Source organism: Parasteatoda tepidariorum, chromosome 2, assembly GCF_982258835.1.
Source record: "Parasteatoda tepidariorum strain Cologne lab strain chromosome 2, Ptep-v5.0, whole genome shotgun sequence".
NCBI lineage: Eukaryota > Metazoa > Arthropoda > Arachnida > Araneae > Theridiidae > Parasteatoda > Parasteatoda tepidariorum.
The window spans coordinates 82228525-82246058 of record NC_141756.1 but is presented as its reverse complement, the minus strand read 5'-3'; the positions used below and the strand labels follow the sequence as shown (position 1 = coordinate 82246058).

Sequence of the window (17534 nt, the reverse complement as noted above, 5' to 3'; positions counted from 1 at the left end):
TTTATTATTTATTTATTTTCATCCTTCTTTAATCATTCATAAATTTTTTATACATTCTTTTTATTTCGAAATTTTTCCCCGGTCTATTTTATTGTCGTAATGGTTGTTTAAAATGGATGATGTACAATGCTAAACATCATAAAGCTAAATAATTGCAATTTGCATTTATTTTTCTATTCATTCTCTTTCTTTTTTATTGATTCATAAATTTTTTATTTATTCTTTTTATTTAAAAATTTCTCTTCAATTAAATTTTATTTTTGTAGCGGTTGCTGAAAATAGATGGTGTTCTATACTAAAAATCATAACGATGAACAATTATAACTTCCAATAATTTTTTATTCATTCACTTCCTTTTTTTATTAATTCTTAAATCTTTGATTCATTCTTTTTATTTCAGAATTTCTCTTCCATTCTATTTTATTTTCGTACTGATTGCTAAAAATGAATGATATTCCATGCTAAAAATCATAACGCTAAACAATTGCAATATCCATTCATTATTCATTCTCTCCCCTTTTTTATTCCTTTATTCATTCTCTTCTCTTCCATTTATTCATAAATTTTTTATTCGTTTCGTTATTTCAAATTTCTCTTCATTCAATTTTATTCTCGGAGTGTTTGTTTAAAATTGATGGTGTTTCTATTTGGTGATGTTGAATTGATGATGATGATTAATAATGATAATGCCAAACAATTGAGAATAGTATATTTCTGTTCAACGAATTTTATGCTTTATTTATAAATAAATAGTAGTGATTATAATTGTTGTTTATTTTAGTTAATTATTAAAATACTGAGATTTTTAATAAGGTATAATTATAACTTCGCCAGCAATTTTTATTTTTTACGAGTTTTCTTGATCTTAGTTATCATGATGATAATTTGAATCTTTTCATTCAATATTAATAAGAAATCGAATAAGCAAGATTAACCTTTTTATTCGAGGTGAAAGGCCTGCATTTTAAATTGCTGGCTTTTAATTGTCCCTAAACCATTTAATTCTAATATTCATGGCATTAGTATTTCTCTGCATAACATCTCTAAAACCATTTCACATTGTTCTTGATAAGTTCTCACTGGAAAGAAACATCATATGATAGGATTATTTAATAAAGTAGATCCGGATTTTTCCAGTTGTCAACAGGATAAAATTAGTAATATTTATGACGGTATTGTTTACCAGTGAAATATTATTTTATCCCTTATTTAATAATATTTTTCTGTACTACTTATTTATCATCTTTTCTTAGTATTATTCTCAACAATTATAATCTTTTTGTTCTGATTTATTATTCAAAATTGCAGGCTGAAAATTAAAAATGATGTTTCTTAATGTAATCCCTTATGTTATCATCTTCTTACGCAACATTTTATCTTTCAAAATGGTTTATAACATTTAATCGTTTCAATCATTAACCAGTTAATAAGTTATATTTCATTTTAAGCTTTACGTAAGCAATGTCTTAATCAATGTATACAATTTAAATGAAGTATACAAATTTGAAATCATTTTTAGGAATTAAATTTTCCCACTATTACTATTTATCAAAAACCTTTTATCGAGTTTTTACAGTAACCAGAAATTAAATAAAATTTCAAAAATGAAATTATAGTTGAATTTGCAGTATCAGCCGATCAAAAAGATTAAGCTTAAATATTTTTTCATTTGAATCGGGAAATAAATTTGTGGAACCAACTTTGTATTGATGCAATAAAAAACTCCTATCAAAGGTTTCCTATCAAATAAATATTAGTTCAAAAACCTGTTTATCATCTGAAAACAAAAATGAATGCAAATCTACAGTAGAAACTTCCCAATCTTATAAAGATTTAGACAACAGGACTAGTTTTACAATTTACTAATACGAAAAAAGTTGCTTTCGAATGAATTCCTATTAAAAGTTGCTTTCTAATGAATTGATAATAAAAAGCTGCTTTCGTATGAATTTTTAATGAAAAATTGCCTTCTAAAGAATTTCTAATGAAAAGTTGCTTTCTAATGAATTCCTAATAAAAAGTTGCTGTCTTATGAATTTTTAATAAAAAGTTCCTTTTTAAGGAATTCCTAAAGAAAAGTTGCTTTCTAACGAATTCCTAATAAGAAGTTGATTTCTAATGAATTCCTAGTAAAAAGTTGCTTTTTAATGAATTCATAATGAAAAGTTGCTTTCTTATGAATTTCTAATAAAATGTTGATTCCTAATGAAAAATTACTTTCTAATGAATTCTTAATGAAAAGTTGCTTTCTAATAAATTCCGAGAATTTCTACTAAAAGGTAGCTTTCTAATGAATTCCCAGTAAAAAGTTGCTTTCTAATGAATTCATAATGAAAATTTGCTTGCTATGAATTTTCAATAAAAGGTTGCTTTCTAATGAATTCATAATGAAAAGTTGCATACTTACAAATTTTTAATAAAAAATTTCTTTCTAATGAATTCCTAACAAACCGTTGCTTTCTTATGAATTCCTAATAAAAAGTTGATTTCTAACGAATTCCTAATAAAAAGTTGCTTTCCAATGAATTCCAGATAAAAATGTGCATTAAATATGTTCAAGTGTAGAATCTCATGATAATACTTATTTTGCTTTGAACATCCAATTCTTTTTTTAATACATGATGTATAAAATGTAGCCATTTATTTTTAAGTTTGTACAAATCATTAGCTTTAAATTAAAGATAACATTCTCGTAATTACAGGTTTGGAGCAAATCACTATTCTTTTATCACATGAGCTCTAAGAGGAAATGCTTTATTATTATTATTTCATCCTATGACGGCAGAGCATTGCAATGAATTCTTGACATTCATATATTGACATTAGATTGCATTATTTACATTAATGATGTTTGAAACTTCAAGGCAAGAGGAACGTGCATCTGAAAATGAAAAAAGAATTGTGATGCTATTACGTTAACATTTTTAAATTTGCCTTCAGTTTATTATTCTGATACAATAAATAATGAAATAATAAAATCTGATACAATAAGACCTCAGAATTCAGATTTAGCTTTAATATCTATGTAAGTAAAGATTCAGATTTATGTAAAATGGAAATAAGTATTACAAAATTAATTAAATAAATAAATAAATCCAAGCATAAATAAATATGATTGAATAAACAATCAATCAGTAAACAAAATTCTAAGCAGAGATTTCGTGGCTAAAAATATGTCACACAGTTTTACGTAATTTAAATTTCAAGTTTCAAAACGTGAACTAAAAATTCAATGTTATTAAATAAAAATCGAATGAAATAATTTGCATTTCCAATATTTTTTTCATTTCGATGCAAAAAGTAAAAGCTAAGAGAAATAAATATATTTAATGTAGATAAATCTAAACAAATATGGTTACACGATTAGAAGGCAAATTATTGTAAATATGGTTACACGATTAGAAGGCAAATTATTGTGAAAAATTAATTGGTTTACATGAAGAAAAAAAACTTAAAATTTTTTACTTACCTCTAAAGTTAACTATTTCAATAAGTCAGAAAAAAAAATTATTATTGTTTGTAGTACTAACAACACTACTGTTACTAAAGCAGCACTAGATTAACATGATATGGTTTATTGGAATTTCGAAATTAGGCAATGTTTTTTTGCATATCTTCTCGAATTTGAAAAACTTTTTCTCCTATTTTTTTAAACACATTTTCAAGAAATAAACTTTCACTACAGACATTGGACTAGGACAATGCCATAAACTAAACTTCCGAAATGAAATAGTTACAGTCTGATACTCTGAGAAAGGTTGAATTAGATCAGCATCTTACTGTTTCAAAGAACAGCCAAAAAAAGATTTTCTCTGATAGGCCTTTTTTTTCTTTAGTATTCTCATTTAACATTTTAGACAGTTTATGGACCATTTGAAAGACTGCAGGGCTACTGTTGGTGCACAGGCAAAAGGTTTTATAACAGGTATTGAACAGCCTACCCAATTATCAAAGTTCAACTCCGCAGTCTTGTAACTTTGAATCCAATCCATATGGCAAAGGAACTCCTTGATAAAGCCTTGGGACGAACTAGTCCTTGAAGAGAACTTTTTGGTGGAACTAACCAGCATTTGCGTTGCATGAAGAGGAAAATCACGGAAAACTCCCATGGTTAGACAGATGGCAAAGGGATTCTAACTCATGAGAATATTTTAAATCAGCACTGTGGTCGGTGCGAGTTGGAAGCAGGATTCCCATCAACCAGCCACTATAGCGATTCGAACCTTGTTAACCTCATTGGGAACTGAATTCTCCATCCCCTGAGCAACGGCTCCTCATGGGCTATAGACTTTATAATCTGTGTTGAACAGCTGACCCAATTCTGAGTCATTATCAATGTTCAACTCTGTAGCCTTGTCATTTTGAAGCCAATCCAGAAGACAGGGAAACTCCTAGATCAAATATTGGGAGAAATTTTGCCTTCGTGGAGGACTTTTTTGATGGAACTAACCCGCATTTGCGTTACATGGAGAGGTAAGTCACGAAAACCTACCACGGTTAGCTTGATGGCAAGGGGATTTTAACCCATCATTTGTCTACCACTGAGGATATTTTACGTTAGTACAGTGGTCGGTGCGAGCCGGGTGTAGAATTCGTATCGATTAGCCGTCGCTGGGATTCGAACCCGGTTTCAACTCACTAGAAGGACGAACGCTCTATCTCCTAGCCCCCACGGCTCAGGGGCCATAGCTTATATATATATATATACATGCATCAACTCCGTAACCTTGTTATTTTGAACCAATCCAAAAGATAAGAAAACTCCTGGATCAGACCCCCCAGAGGTATTGATTTATTATAGGAACATGGAGGACTTAGTGGCTCGACAGATTTAACGTGCATCAGTCACCATTTACTACACTGAGAGTGTTCGGTCAGCAGGGATCGAACTCACGACCTGTTGGACATGGGCCCAGTGTCCAACCAACCAGACTATCCCGGCACAGGACCATTCTCGTTCTATTTATTAAATTTTCAATTGTTTTAATCTATTGCATTCCCTGTGCATTTTTCTACACATGTTTGTAATTTCAAGTTTCTTAGATTTATAGTTTTTGCGCAGAAAATGTAACATAAAATTTAAGAAAATGTAATAAAAAGTTTAACACCCAAAATAACCTTGGTGTGGGAGGTTGCGTTTACTATTTTTAATAAATTGAGAATTCGGAAGTATTAGAAATTTTCAACATTTTATAGGTTGAAGAAATAAAAATTAAGAAATGTTTTCAAATGTGTTTAAAGTTTCGCAAGTATTTGAAAACATTACAGCACTTTTATAATATCTTGTATTGAATTATTTAATTAGCCTGTTAGCCAATGTCCTTTAATTAAAATGTTAAATCATTAAATTTTCTTCCTTTTGAAAAATATGTTCGGCTAAAAATTTAAGTAGTTAACATTACACGTTACAGCAGCTTTTAAATTTTGGCATTGCTCGAAACTCGCGTTTCCAAAAATAGACAGCTCCAAAGGCGTGTTTACAAAAATCAACACAGCTCGAAATGCGTGTTTACGACAATGGACATAGCTCGAAATGCATGCTTGCAAAAATTGACATATCTCGAAAAGCGTGATTACAAAAATGGATATAGCTCGAAATGCGTGTTTGCAAAAATTGACATAGCTTGAAAAGCATGTTTACAAAAATGGATATAGCTCGAAATGCGTGTTTACGACAATGGATATAGCTCGAAATGCATGTTTTCAAAAATTGACATAGCTTGAAAAGCATGTTTACAAAAATGGATATAGCTCGAAATGCGCGTTTACGACAATGGACATAGCTCGAAATGCATGTTTGCAAAAATAGACAGCTCAAAAGGCGTGTTTACAAAAATGAACACAGCTCGAAATGCGTGTTTACGACAATGGACAAAGCTCGAAATGCGTGTTTGCAAAAATTGACATATCACGAAAAGCGTGCTTACAAAAATGGATATAGATCGAAATGCGTGTTTATGACAATGGGCATAGCTCGAAATGTGCCTCTACAATGTCAAGCAATGAGCAAAGAATTTTGACGCCAAAACAAAACCCGTAACTCAGCTTGGAAATTTTTGTGGTTGATATTTTAATATTTTAAATTTTCGTATCTGTCACTATAGGTTAATTACTAAAACTTTGAAACATTTGACTATTACAACATTTAAACATAAATGTTGAATAAATTAAATTAATATTTATTATACAGATCGCAAAATAAAAATAAACAGAATGCCGTAATATAATAAAATTAAAAATACGACTTCTTTAAAATTCGATTTCGTTCAAATTCTGAACTTTGCCATGTAAAATTACATACATTAAAATGATGTAAAAAATTGTGTTCAAAAATGTTTTCGACTATTAATTGATAAAATAATAATAAATATTTACTTAAATTTTTTTGTTGTTGGAATTATCTTTGGATAAATGAATGTTATAATTGTGTGCAAACATTTTTGAACTCGTTTGAGAAGTTCACAAAATATGGGGAAATGACCAAACTGTGGGGACTACGTTTCCCTGATTGCTGCTACCAGCTATATTTTGGGGGTCGGAAATCCGAAACTGTTGAAAAATGGTATGTTTTTTTTCCAGAGAAAGCACGTTTTTGTGTCTGATTTCATAACTTAAAGTATTGTATGCACTATTTAATTAGTATATTTGAGGTGACCCCCTTGAACAATTAAAAGTGAGTCCTAAAACGTGAAAATTCGATCATTAAATCAAAAGTTAGTTTTTTTTTTGTTGCTCACTGTACATAAGGCTCACTGTACGAAATTGTGTAGGAAATAAAAAAATATCGAAAATGTTGATTTTTTTTCTCTTCCTATTTTAGATTTTGGGATTTTATAGATTATTGAAAATGACTGTATTTCCTCCAAAACTTAGCTATACTATTTCATACATATGTATATGTGTGTACACAGATGTTGTAAGTCAATAAAAGGTACTGCACAGTTAAAAAAAGTATTTTTAGTTAAGAAGATAACTTCCAAGGTCCAGTACCAAGCTGTCCGCGGCCCACTTGTGGGTCACGGCTCGTGGGTTGGGAACCGCTGCTCTAGATAATATATATTTTTTAAATTTAGAATAAATAGATAAATTAATAAATAAATTCTTATCAATAAAAATTAATTTTTATTATTTAATAAAAACTTTTGAAATATAACTTAATTTTAAACTTAACGTAATTTGACTTTGACATAATTTTAAACTATTATAAGCTTATAAAAAATTTCATCAAATAGATCCTAAACAATAAGTTTTTGAAAAAAGTTGTATTTTCTTTTTTTTGAGAATCTTTTAACTAGTTCTCTCCCGATTTTAGATATTGTGATTTAAAAAGATTTAACAATTTTAAAACTTTTTGTTAATTTCATTGATTATTCTTCCATTATATAAATACATAAAATAAATACTGATAAGTAATTATATAAACTATTTTTTATTTTTACTTATTAATTTATTTTTTGCGTAATGAGAAAACAAGCTCTATCATTGCTTGAAAATTTAATTCACTGAAATTGTTCCGCAGCAGGAATAATCACAGATATTTTCAAGGGGTGCAACCTGAAAACATATTGATTAAAATATTTCAAAAATCACGAATTATAACTGTGAGCAAAAATTCGCTTGAAAACTTCTCTAGATATGGCAAAATACACAAAAAATAAAATTAACTTTAAGGAGTCCAAACTTTGGATTTTTCTCTTGACTACTATTGGGATAACGTACCATTGGGATCATATTTCCCAAATAGCGTCTACCCCCTATATTTTGGGGGTCAGAAATCTGAATCCGTCAAAAAAAGTTATGTTTATTCAGAGAAAGCGCATTTTTGTGTCTGATTTTGTAACTTCAAATATCGTCTGCATTAATTAATCAGCATATTTGAAGTCACCTCTTCAAACCATTAAGATTGAGTTCTAGAACATAAAGATTTGATCATTAGATCAAAAGTTATATTTAGAGTGTTTCGTATTTTTTGCAAACTGTACAATTTTTCATGAAATGTTTAAATTTTTGACAATATTTATATTTTAATGCATAAAAAATTAACAAAAATCACCTTTAGTTATTTTTTTAATTTACATTAGAAAGACGAAAAATTAGTATATACCTATATTTGCCCAAAAGCAGTCAAAATGACTGTATTGTGAATGCGTAAATAAATTTGTTTAAAATTAATTTTTGACATTTTTCATATTATTTACAGTTATTAGTAAATATTAACAATGAAAAAAATTATATGTTGTCACAAAAAGTCACAAAATTCTAAGAAATTGTGTCCTTAAATACATCATTGCTTTCACTAATTGAAATTAAAAGCAGTCAAAATGACTTCCCTAGGCAATCTAGTGTTAAATAATGTATGAAGAAGTTTATAAATTGGAGTGGTTTTATTGTGATTGCATTATTTGTGATTGTTTAAAATAAAAAATAACGTTAAAACATAATAAAACTTTTTTTTGGATTCATAGAGGAAGTGCAAGTGACCCTTTGAATATACACTTGACCCCTTTTTGAGTGCCCATGCTATGCTGCTCAATGAGATATAAGTTGATAAGTACATCTTAAAAACCACAGGGGAAAGACGACAAAGATAACCTTAGTTTTTCTTCTTCAGTATCACACACACAAAAAATGATTACGGAAAGACATATGAGATTGCATCTCATAAATTGCATCTAAGACACATCACACAGTAAGATATATTGGATACTTGAGTAAATATTTGAACTATCTATGCAACTGGTTGACAATTAGATTAAATTATGAATAAAAGCAAACTTTTTGTGATTATATGTAATTGGAAACTGAAGTCACAGTTTTTATGTTCCTAGAAAAAATAAAAATGTGGAGACAAAGTTTTCTTGTATTTAACAATACTGTAAGAGATTCCGGATTAAATTTCGGTAAAAAGTACAGTATCTGAGCACCGGTACTTTTTACCGTCAAATTCATTTTAACCGTAACATGTTACGAAAAAAACTCTGGTATGCAATAATTTTTACAGTAATAGTTGCGGTAAAATCCCTGACTCACTCTCATTGAATAAATATTACTGCAAAAATTATGGTATAAAATTTTATGGTTAAATGGATTTTACGGATGATGCTCCCAATGTGCAGGTATTTTTATACCTTAATTTGGTCTGGAATATTTTACAGTGTAGTTTCTAGTAAAGTGAAAGCAAAAATGTATAAATATTAAATCTTCGTTATTTTCTGTTGCATTTTTTTATTAACGTAAATATTACACCATTATTATGTATACTATTACTATCACTATCAGGAAAATATTATTGCTCACTTATCAGGAAAAAAACCTTTACTGACTAACAACTTTGTACTGTGTATATAATAAATGTTTGATATTTTTCTGATATGATGTTTTATGATTGAATTGATAACAAAGAATAGAATGAACAGATGATAAAACAGACGAGAAATTTCACTGATCACTGTAACACCCTTTTTTTTTCTTTCTTCTCTTCTTTCTCTTACAACTCTCCCACTATATGAACTATAGTTATTTAACAATTTAGTTCTGCTGCAAATCATGCAGACATAAAATGTTCAGGTGATTGAAAAGTTTTGAAAATAAATTTTATTTGAAAGTTTTCAAACGTAGTTTCAGTTTTTCCATTTAAAAAAAAAAAAAAAAACAAAATCTTTAGTAATATATAAAAAGATTTTTTTGTATTAAATGAAAATGAAGTGAAATGAAACTCAGTAATGAATTGATAGTATTAGAAGCTTATATACGTAAATTAGCGCGAATATTACACACGAAATATGCGTGGTGAATGGTAGTGACGCGCATGCGTTTTTTGTTCCATAGGATCGATAGACTGAGAGTAGAAGAGATCGCGGAGAAAACCTCTCTTTTCGGCAGACGATTTCTAGAGAAGTGTAGAGGAACGCGGGAAATTTCCTTTTATATTCTATCCAAATGTTTACAACGTAGCTGAACGAAGTGAATCTTCAGATCATGGATGCCGACGCAGGTGAGTCCAACTCTTTCGTGTACCCTACCTTTCGTTTTCCTTTTGTTTATCTCCAAACCTCGTGCTTTTACTGCAGTACTTCGACCGCAGTAGTCATGACAGCGTGAAACAGTCAACAACGCCGAGATGCAATAAAAAAAAAAAACTTTGTTACAGCGGACGACCTTGCCTGTTTCGGGCTTTAGGGAAAAACTTTTTCTCTGCTTAGCATGCTGTTGTTCTTGTTTGGGACTTAGGTGTTAAGTGGGTTTGTGGTCGAAGAAAAAGGTGGGTTAAATTTGGAGAAAGAGACTACCAAAAAGCATGTGTTTTTCTTTTCCGCCAAAATAAAATAATAAGGAAAGTATATTCCTTTCGATTGTAAAAAACCGGTTTGTTTAGTATCATTTTTTATTAATTTTTTCCTCCTCCACTATTTAGAAAGCTGCAAATATATGAGCATTATCAAAATTTGTTCTGCTTTTGTGCCTGTTTTTCCGCTAACCTTCAGCATAAGAAATATGTGGGACTAGTAAGTCAACTAATGAAGAAGAAAAATTAAAATTTGGATTAAGGAAGAAATCTTTCCGATATTTTATAATAATGCTGATGATATACATTATGTCCAATTTGTTTTTAACTTATAGAAGTTACCGTCTTTTTTAATATAAAATTATAAAATCAAGAATGGATTAAAATTTATTAAAAAAGGGGAAAAAAGGTATCACATCTCGAAAAATAAATCTATTTTCACTTTATAGTTTAAAATAAATTTAAGATAATGTGATTTTAAAAAGCAATAAACATAATTTACCGTGAAATACTTGATGATATTGAAACTAACTGGTTTAGTGGATATTTACATTTTAACTGTTTGAAATTTTGTTATATTTTACGAGTAAATATTATAACTGTTACTTTTAAAAAATTGTCGTATTGCGCAGATTAAAATATAAAAATTTTAATTTAGTAATATGTATTATCGACTTAATATTTATTGTACTTTATTGCAGCATTTATTTTTAAATCCAGGTAAAAAGAATGTGTTTAAAAAAAATGAAAGAAAAAAAAAGTTTTTAAATTTCTGTGGTTTTAAGTTCGGTAAAAAATTGATATTAGTCAAATTCCTTATTGTATTAAATCTTAAAATGACATTTTATGTAACCAAACATTTTTCCAAACATCATCTTTGCTTGCTCAAAAATAACTGTGCGAAATTTAACCAAAACTGGGAGTAATAACGCAAAGGAAGAAAATTCTTCTACGCATTAACCATTAAAGGCGATTCGTTTCTAAGACCAACACAAGTCCAGATTATTTTTCTAAGTTACGAAAGTTTAATTTCTAGAGCCCACGAACCAAATTAATCTATAGAATAGGAAATCTTGTCTAGACTACAATATCAGTTAGAATCTAAGTGACGCAATACGGTGAAAAACTACTTTTGTTCAAAATGTGAAATTTTTCTTCACCAAATAGTCCCCCAGTATTGTTCTCAAATAAATAAACAAGTTTTTGGAATTTTAACTAGATATAGAGTATGTATATAGAGAGAAACATCTTATTGCCTATACGGAAGTTACTATTGAGTTTTTTTTCTTCCAAAAATGCTTTTCAGAATGATTTGAAAATGTTGCTTATTATTATATTAATCTATGCTCTTAAATTGTTCATCCACCTTAACTTATTCCGATTGAAAACTGAGGCAATGTTTCTTATCTTTAACAACTGTTTGAATTCAGATTAAAAAAATAAATAAACTGTTTAATTTTGTACGAGATGATGAATGCAGTTTAGTACAACAGATTTAGAACTCTGTTAAAAACATTAAATATAAGGTTAAATAAATAATATTAAAAATATTAAAGACGATAAGGGTTCGATGATGTCTTTATCGTCATCAACAACAAATAAATAAATATATTAATAAATAAAATAAAAGCTTTTATTTTTAATTTTTTGGTCTTAAAAATTTAATGCTAGTTTAAAATCAAAATTTAGGAAATTTTTTAAATTCCTGCTTTAAGTACAATATGTGTTATGCTTTTGATTAAATAAGTTTTTTATTATTTATGCATTTATCTATTATAGCGTCTTTAAATCATGACAAATGATTAACAAGTAATTTTAATTGTACAATAAAACTGACCACTCAAAAATACTATCTTTAGATCTGGCATTAATCATTAAAGAAATGTTACTTTTCTTTTTTGATGCAATATCGCTTTTTTCAAAACTTTTTAAAAAACAATTAAATGTGTTAAGCTTTATCAACTATGTCTTCTGTATCTGCCTTTTACTAATTCAAAAAGGATGAATGCTTTATGAAATGAGAGACTGATGCTTATAAAGCATTATTATTTTATTGAATTTGAATGGTGTTTTTTTTTTAAATTAAGTTTAAAAAAGTTAGCATTTGTGATTTATAAAACGAGTGCATCAAAACGTTAGTTTAATTTGGATTAATCTAATTATCTTCCAAAATAGAACCAGAATATTGATAACCTAAAATATTCCTAAATATGCCTTGCAAAAATGCTCTCAAAATTAAAATAATAATTCCCTTAAAATTAAAGCAGAATTTTAATCTGATCACAAAAAGTGCAGAACAATCTCAAGTCGATTATTTTTTAATCTACTTGTGCAACTCTTGTCTTGAAATACTTGTAGTAAGAGAACTTGTAATTCAATTTTCATTCAAGTTTGAAAGAAATGTTATATGGGAAAAAATAATATAAAAGGAAAATAAAGTTCTTAATTTCAATTCAATCTGATCACAAATTAATTGGAAATTAAATTTCAATCTTATCACAAGTAGTACACAACAATCACAAGTAGATAATTTTTTTTTTAATCTACTTGTGATTGTCTTAAAATACGTGTAGTAAAAGAATCTGTGTTTCAATTTTCATTCAAGTTTGAAGGAAATGTTATATGGGAAAAAATAACATAAAGCATAAACAAATTATATATTGTGAGTTATAATATAAAAGAAAAACATATTGAAGGTAGGTAAGAGCATTTTGGTAACAGTCTGGGAAACAGACCTGGGGATGATTCGAAGACATACCATCCCAATTTTTGATCCTCTGCAGAAAAGATCTGATTCGCGAGGCCACTTCCTTAATTCAGACCTAGATCTGAAGGGGTCAGAATTTTTTTCCAGATCCCTGCGCTTATGGTATTGCTAAGCAACCGACCACAGGATTTTCGATTCCACAGATATTACGAGCTCGTATATCGCTCGTATACTCGAGGCCTTAGCGGAGTCGAGGATCGAATCCCGGCTTCTCCGGTCCAGAGTCTGATTCTCTAACCACCGGGCTACCACGATCCAAAAACAACATCAGAAAATAAAATGGTACTGTGCCAAAGAATCATAAAACTTTACAAAGGCAGCCTTTGAATATATAATTCGAACATACATTTTCAAAACCTCAAAAATACTCTTAAAATTAAAAGAAAAAAAAATCCCTAAAAGGGAAAAAATAAAATTAAAAAAATAAATAAAAAATAAATAAAAAACCTAATGTTATCGAAACCGCTAAAAAATATTTGTATGGAACACTAAGAACAGTTCGACTTAAGAAAGAAAAAAAAAAGAGGAAAATAATATGTTTATGTCATGTTATGTTATGTAAAAACAAATAAATGAATAAAATATTAATAAAAAACATTGTAAAAAGAGACCCTATGTCAAAGAAATCATAAAAAATTAAAAAAGGAGCCCTAAAATGCAAAATGTAAAAATATATTTTCAAAATCCAAAACTGCTTTAAAATTTGAAAAAAAAAAAAAAAAACCATGAAAGAAAAAAAAAAGTTATCCGAATAATACAAAATAAGTCAAATGTTATCAAAAAATTTTCATATTATAAATAAAAAATATTTGTATGATAACAGTAAGAACAGATCTGTTTAAAAGAAAAATAGTGAGCTGTTTTGTTTATATTTTCGCCCTTAAAAAAGAAATCCTAAAATGCAAAATGCGAAAATACATTTGCAAAATCTCAAAAATACTCAAAAAATTTGAAAAAAAAAATCCTTAGAAGAGGGTATCCTTGCAACCTTACAATCCTTACAATTAAATTATAGGGATAAAAAAATAAAAGAAGAGATATCTAAAAATATTATCAAAAAGGTTTTGTAAGATAAATAAAAAATATTTGTATAAAACAATTAGAACAATTTTGATTAAAAGAGAAAAAGAAAATATTGAGTTAGTGTTTCTGTTTTCGCTCCTGCAGAACCAAAAAAAGGAGCTTACTATCTTCTGGATATTTTTAATTGTTAAAAATAAATAAACACTAGTTTAGACACTGCAACAAAGATAAGGGAAAGAATCTAACAACTTCAGGCAGATAAGATTCTAGAAAGATAACAGATGAAAGAGTGATTTGCTTAAGTAAATAAAAAAATTCTAAATGAAGAAGCATCATAAAAAAGCGACACTGTACCGAAAAATCAGAAAACATTAAAAAGGGAGCTTGAAAATTTAAAAATACAAAAATATTCTAAAATTTAAAAAAAAAAAAACCTTGAAAATGAAATCTCTAAAAATACACAAAATAAACCAAATGTTATAAAAACACGGGCCTTATTATTATAGAAAAAAAAATATTTGTATAAAACACTAAGAACAATTATGATTAAAAGAGAAAAAGAAAATACTTAGTTAGTGGTTTTGTTTTCATTCTTAAACAAACAAAAAAAGGAGCTCTTTACCTTCGGGATGCTTTTAATTGTTAAAAATAAATAAACACTAGTTTTGATACGGAAACAAAGATAAGGGAAAGTACCTGACAACTTCAGACAGGTAAGAGCCAATTACTAGAAAGATAACGGATAAAAGATTCATTTGCTAGAGTAAATAAAAAAATTCTAAATCAAGTAAAAATTAAACTGTCCTCATTAGACACTCAAAAATGAGGAAAACGCAGTTTTTAATAATGACTTTGAAAGAATTTTCGATAATGAATAGCTGTTATTTAACATCCTGAAGATGATTAGAGCTGTAATTTAATGTTTCGGAAAGTGTTTAAAATAATTATCATTCTAAAATTAATGATAGGAACTGATTTTAAGAATTGATTAAATACTAAGAATTATTTAGTTAGGTACTGGTCTGAAACACTGATGTGGTATTTCATAAAAATCATAAATTATAAAATTTATACATTAAGAACTTATATGTTTTGTCAGCATGAAATGCCAAATTCAACTCTGTAAATCCTTTTTGATTTAAAAAAAAAGACTAAACAAAAGGTTAAAGATCCACTTTACGATGATCTTATTATTAATTTTTTTTAACTATAAGTTAGTTTAAAAATCAAATCAAGCATATGGCATCTTAATTTGATTCTTTTTCATCTGAATCAAATTATTTTTCTAATGAGGAAAATACATATTTTATTTTTAGAAAAAGTCATAAATTTTTTTCTTTTTTAAAATTTCTATTTTATTTTTTTTTTTTAATTTTTCATAAGTTAATCCTTTTTTTCAAAGGATTTCATTTGGTGAATATAAGCGAACAAAAAAATTACTTGGCTACAAATTTACTAAACTGAAATTCACAAAATCTCTAATCCTTCATCGCCCGACCTTAAAATAACATTATTTTTAAAAAAAGTTTCTTTATAAGCATGAATGCAAAGTAAAATGTAGTTATAAGAAATACAACGTTGGCATGTAGGTTAAAAACAAATGCTTCCTTGCTCTCGTCAACGCTGGGGCTCGAACCTCGTTCTGTCGATCATAGATTGACAGATTTACCCTTAAAGCTATAATATGTACCCGTCTGCACTGAACCAACTGGTTTCATTAGGTGGACACAGTTGTTGCGATAAAATTCTGGTTGTTTTACTGTATTAGGTGAAAGCAGTTAATAAATGGTTTTTCTCACCTTTAACAGTTTGAATACCATCTTATTTACAGTTATTTGTCTGTTTTGTTTGAATATAGTAAAATGACAATTAAATAAATTGTTATTTAATAATTCTTTCTGAGCGATTTCTAACAGTATGATAACAACATGTTTAGTTAAAAAAATTAGAAGATAAAAAGCAACAACATAGTTCTGGTTATCAGAACCAAATTATACAGTATTTAAACCATCATTAAGCAATTTTTCCGTTCATATGGTAACGATTTATTGGAAATTCTAATTTTCAAAGTTACAGTTCTTATTACTACACATTTAGTAAAAATATACAAAACTGTTAAGTAAATCTAACCGAAAAAATAGTTTTTATGACTTGCTCTAAGGTATTACGCTAAAATTAACATATTTGACAACATTTTCCAAATTTTATTAGATATTATAAAACTATATTTTACTGTTAATTTTACCGAAATCATTACCAAAGAGTTTCGGTAAAAATTACCGAGCTTTTTGGTGATCCCATAGAGCCTGAAACATGTTAAATTTTACCTTATTCTGATAGTTTTGACCATACTTTCTTCTCAGAGTAGTATTGGATAAGGTTCTTACTAACATTAATTCAGTTGTCTCATAGTCTTTTTCATATTAAAGCTATTGGCGAAGTTTATGCAGTACATTTACAACTTTCAAAAATAGCTATTACAGTTTTTGTGTTCTGTTTCTTTATACGAATATAAGTCAGTCTTTTACTATCTTTTTATTCTGGAAAAGCTTCTTGCTTTTATGGGTATCACGTTCCGGAAATATCCAGAAAGATGCAATTTCTCTCACTTATTCCCGCTGAGTTTTCTGAATACAGAATTTGAAAGAATGCTAACAGCCTTGCTAGTCTCAAAATTTTACGACTAGTTGGTAACATCTGATAAAAGACAGAGTTATTCGATGGTTGAGAAGCGAAAATGGCACATGGGATAAAAAAGCACAACATTTAGCATTGTACTATGTACTATAAGATATTTCTGAAGCGGAAGTTTTTATGTTCGATAAAAACAATATATAGAAGATAAGTGTAAGCCGAATAATAATTGGTTTATATGATTAAATGTACAGATGTAAATTTTTGAAAAACTTGTCCTTAAGGAAAGACTAAAATATGCTTAGAGTTAGATGACACAAAATTTATTTTTCGAAAACTATGATGCTTGCTAGGAAATTCCATCATCATTTTGATGGTAACAGTATATTTTTTGATAATTTTTGAATAGTGTATAAGTAATCAAAATTAAATCTTTATTATAAATATTGAACTCTTTGTTAAGGCTGTGACATTTTCTTTCTATCGCAGCACGCGTCGTTAGCTCATATTTCACTAACCACATGAACTCAAACTCTCTAAATGTTATTTATTTTTATCGACACATGATAGGCACAGAGATCTCAGATCTCTGTTGTGTTCACAATACAGCTCGATAGAAGCAAAACACTGAACTCTTCTCCTTTCTTAATATTCCAGTTATAAAAAACATATCTAGATGGTGTTGGTAGTTTCTCAGAGCAGTTATATGGTGAATGTTAATAGAATAAATACTGTTGTTTCAAAAAAATCCGGGCTTCTAATTTAAAAATTTTAAATAAAAAAATTAAAAATAATATTTTTTGTAAGTTTGAGAACCATTCATAT

At 28.2% G+C, this 17534-nt stretch overlaps 1 protein-coding gene across 1 annotated transcript in view; it reads left to right on the top strand.

Annotated features, from left to right (window-relative positions):
* Nucleotides 1-9426: 9426 nt before the first annotated feature.
* Mctp (multiple C2 domain and transmembrane region protein) overlaps nucleotides 9427-17534 on the top strand; it is a 227300-nt gene continuing 219192 nt past the window's right edge. The window contains exon 1 of the mRNA XM_087157608.1: nucleotides 9427-9994. Coding sequence (XP_087013734.1) covers nucleotides 9979-9994 — 16 coding nt within the window. The 5' untranslated portion in view covers nucleotides 9427-9978. The remainder of the gene's footprint in view (nucleotides 9995-17534) is intronic.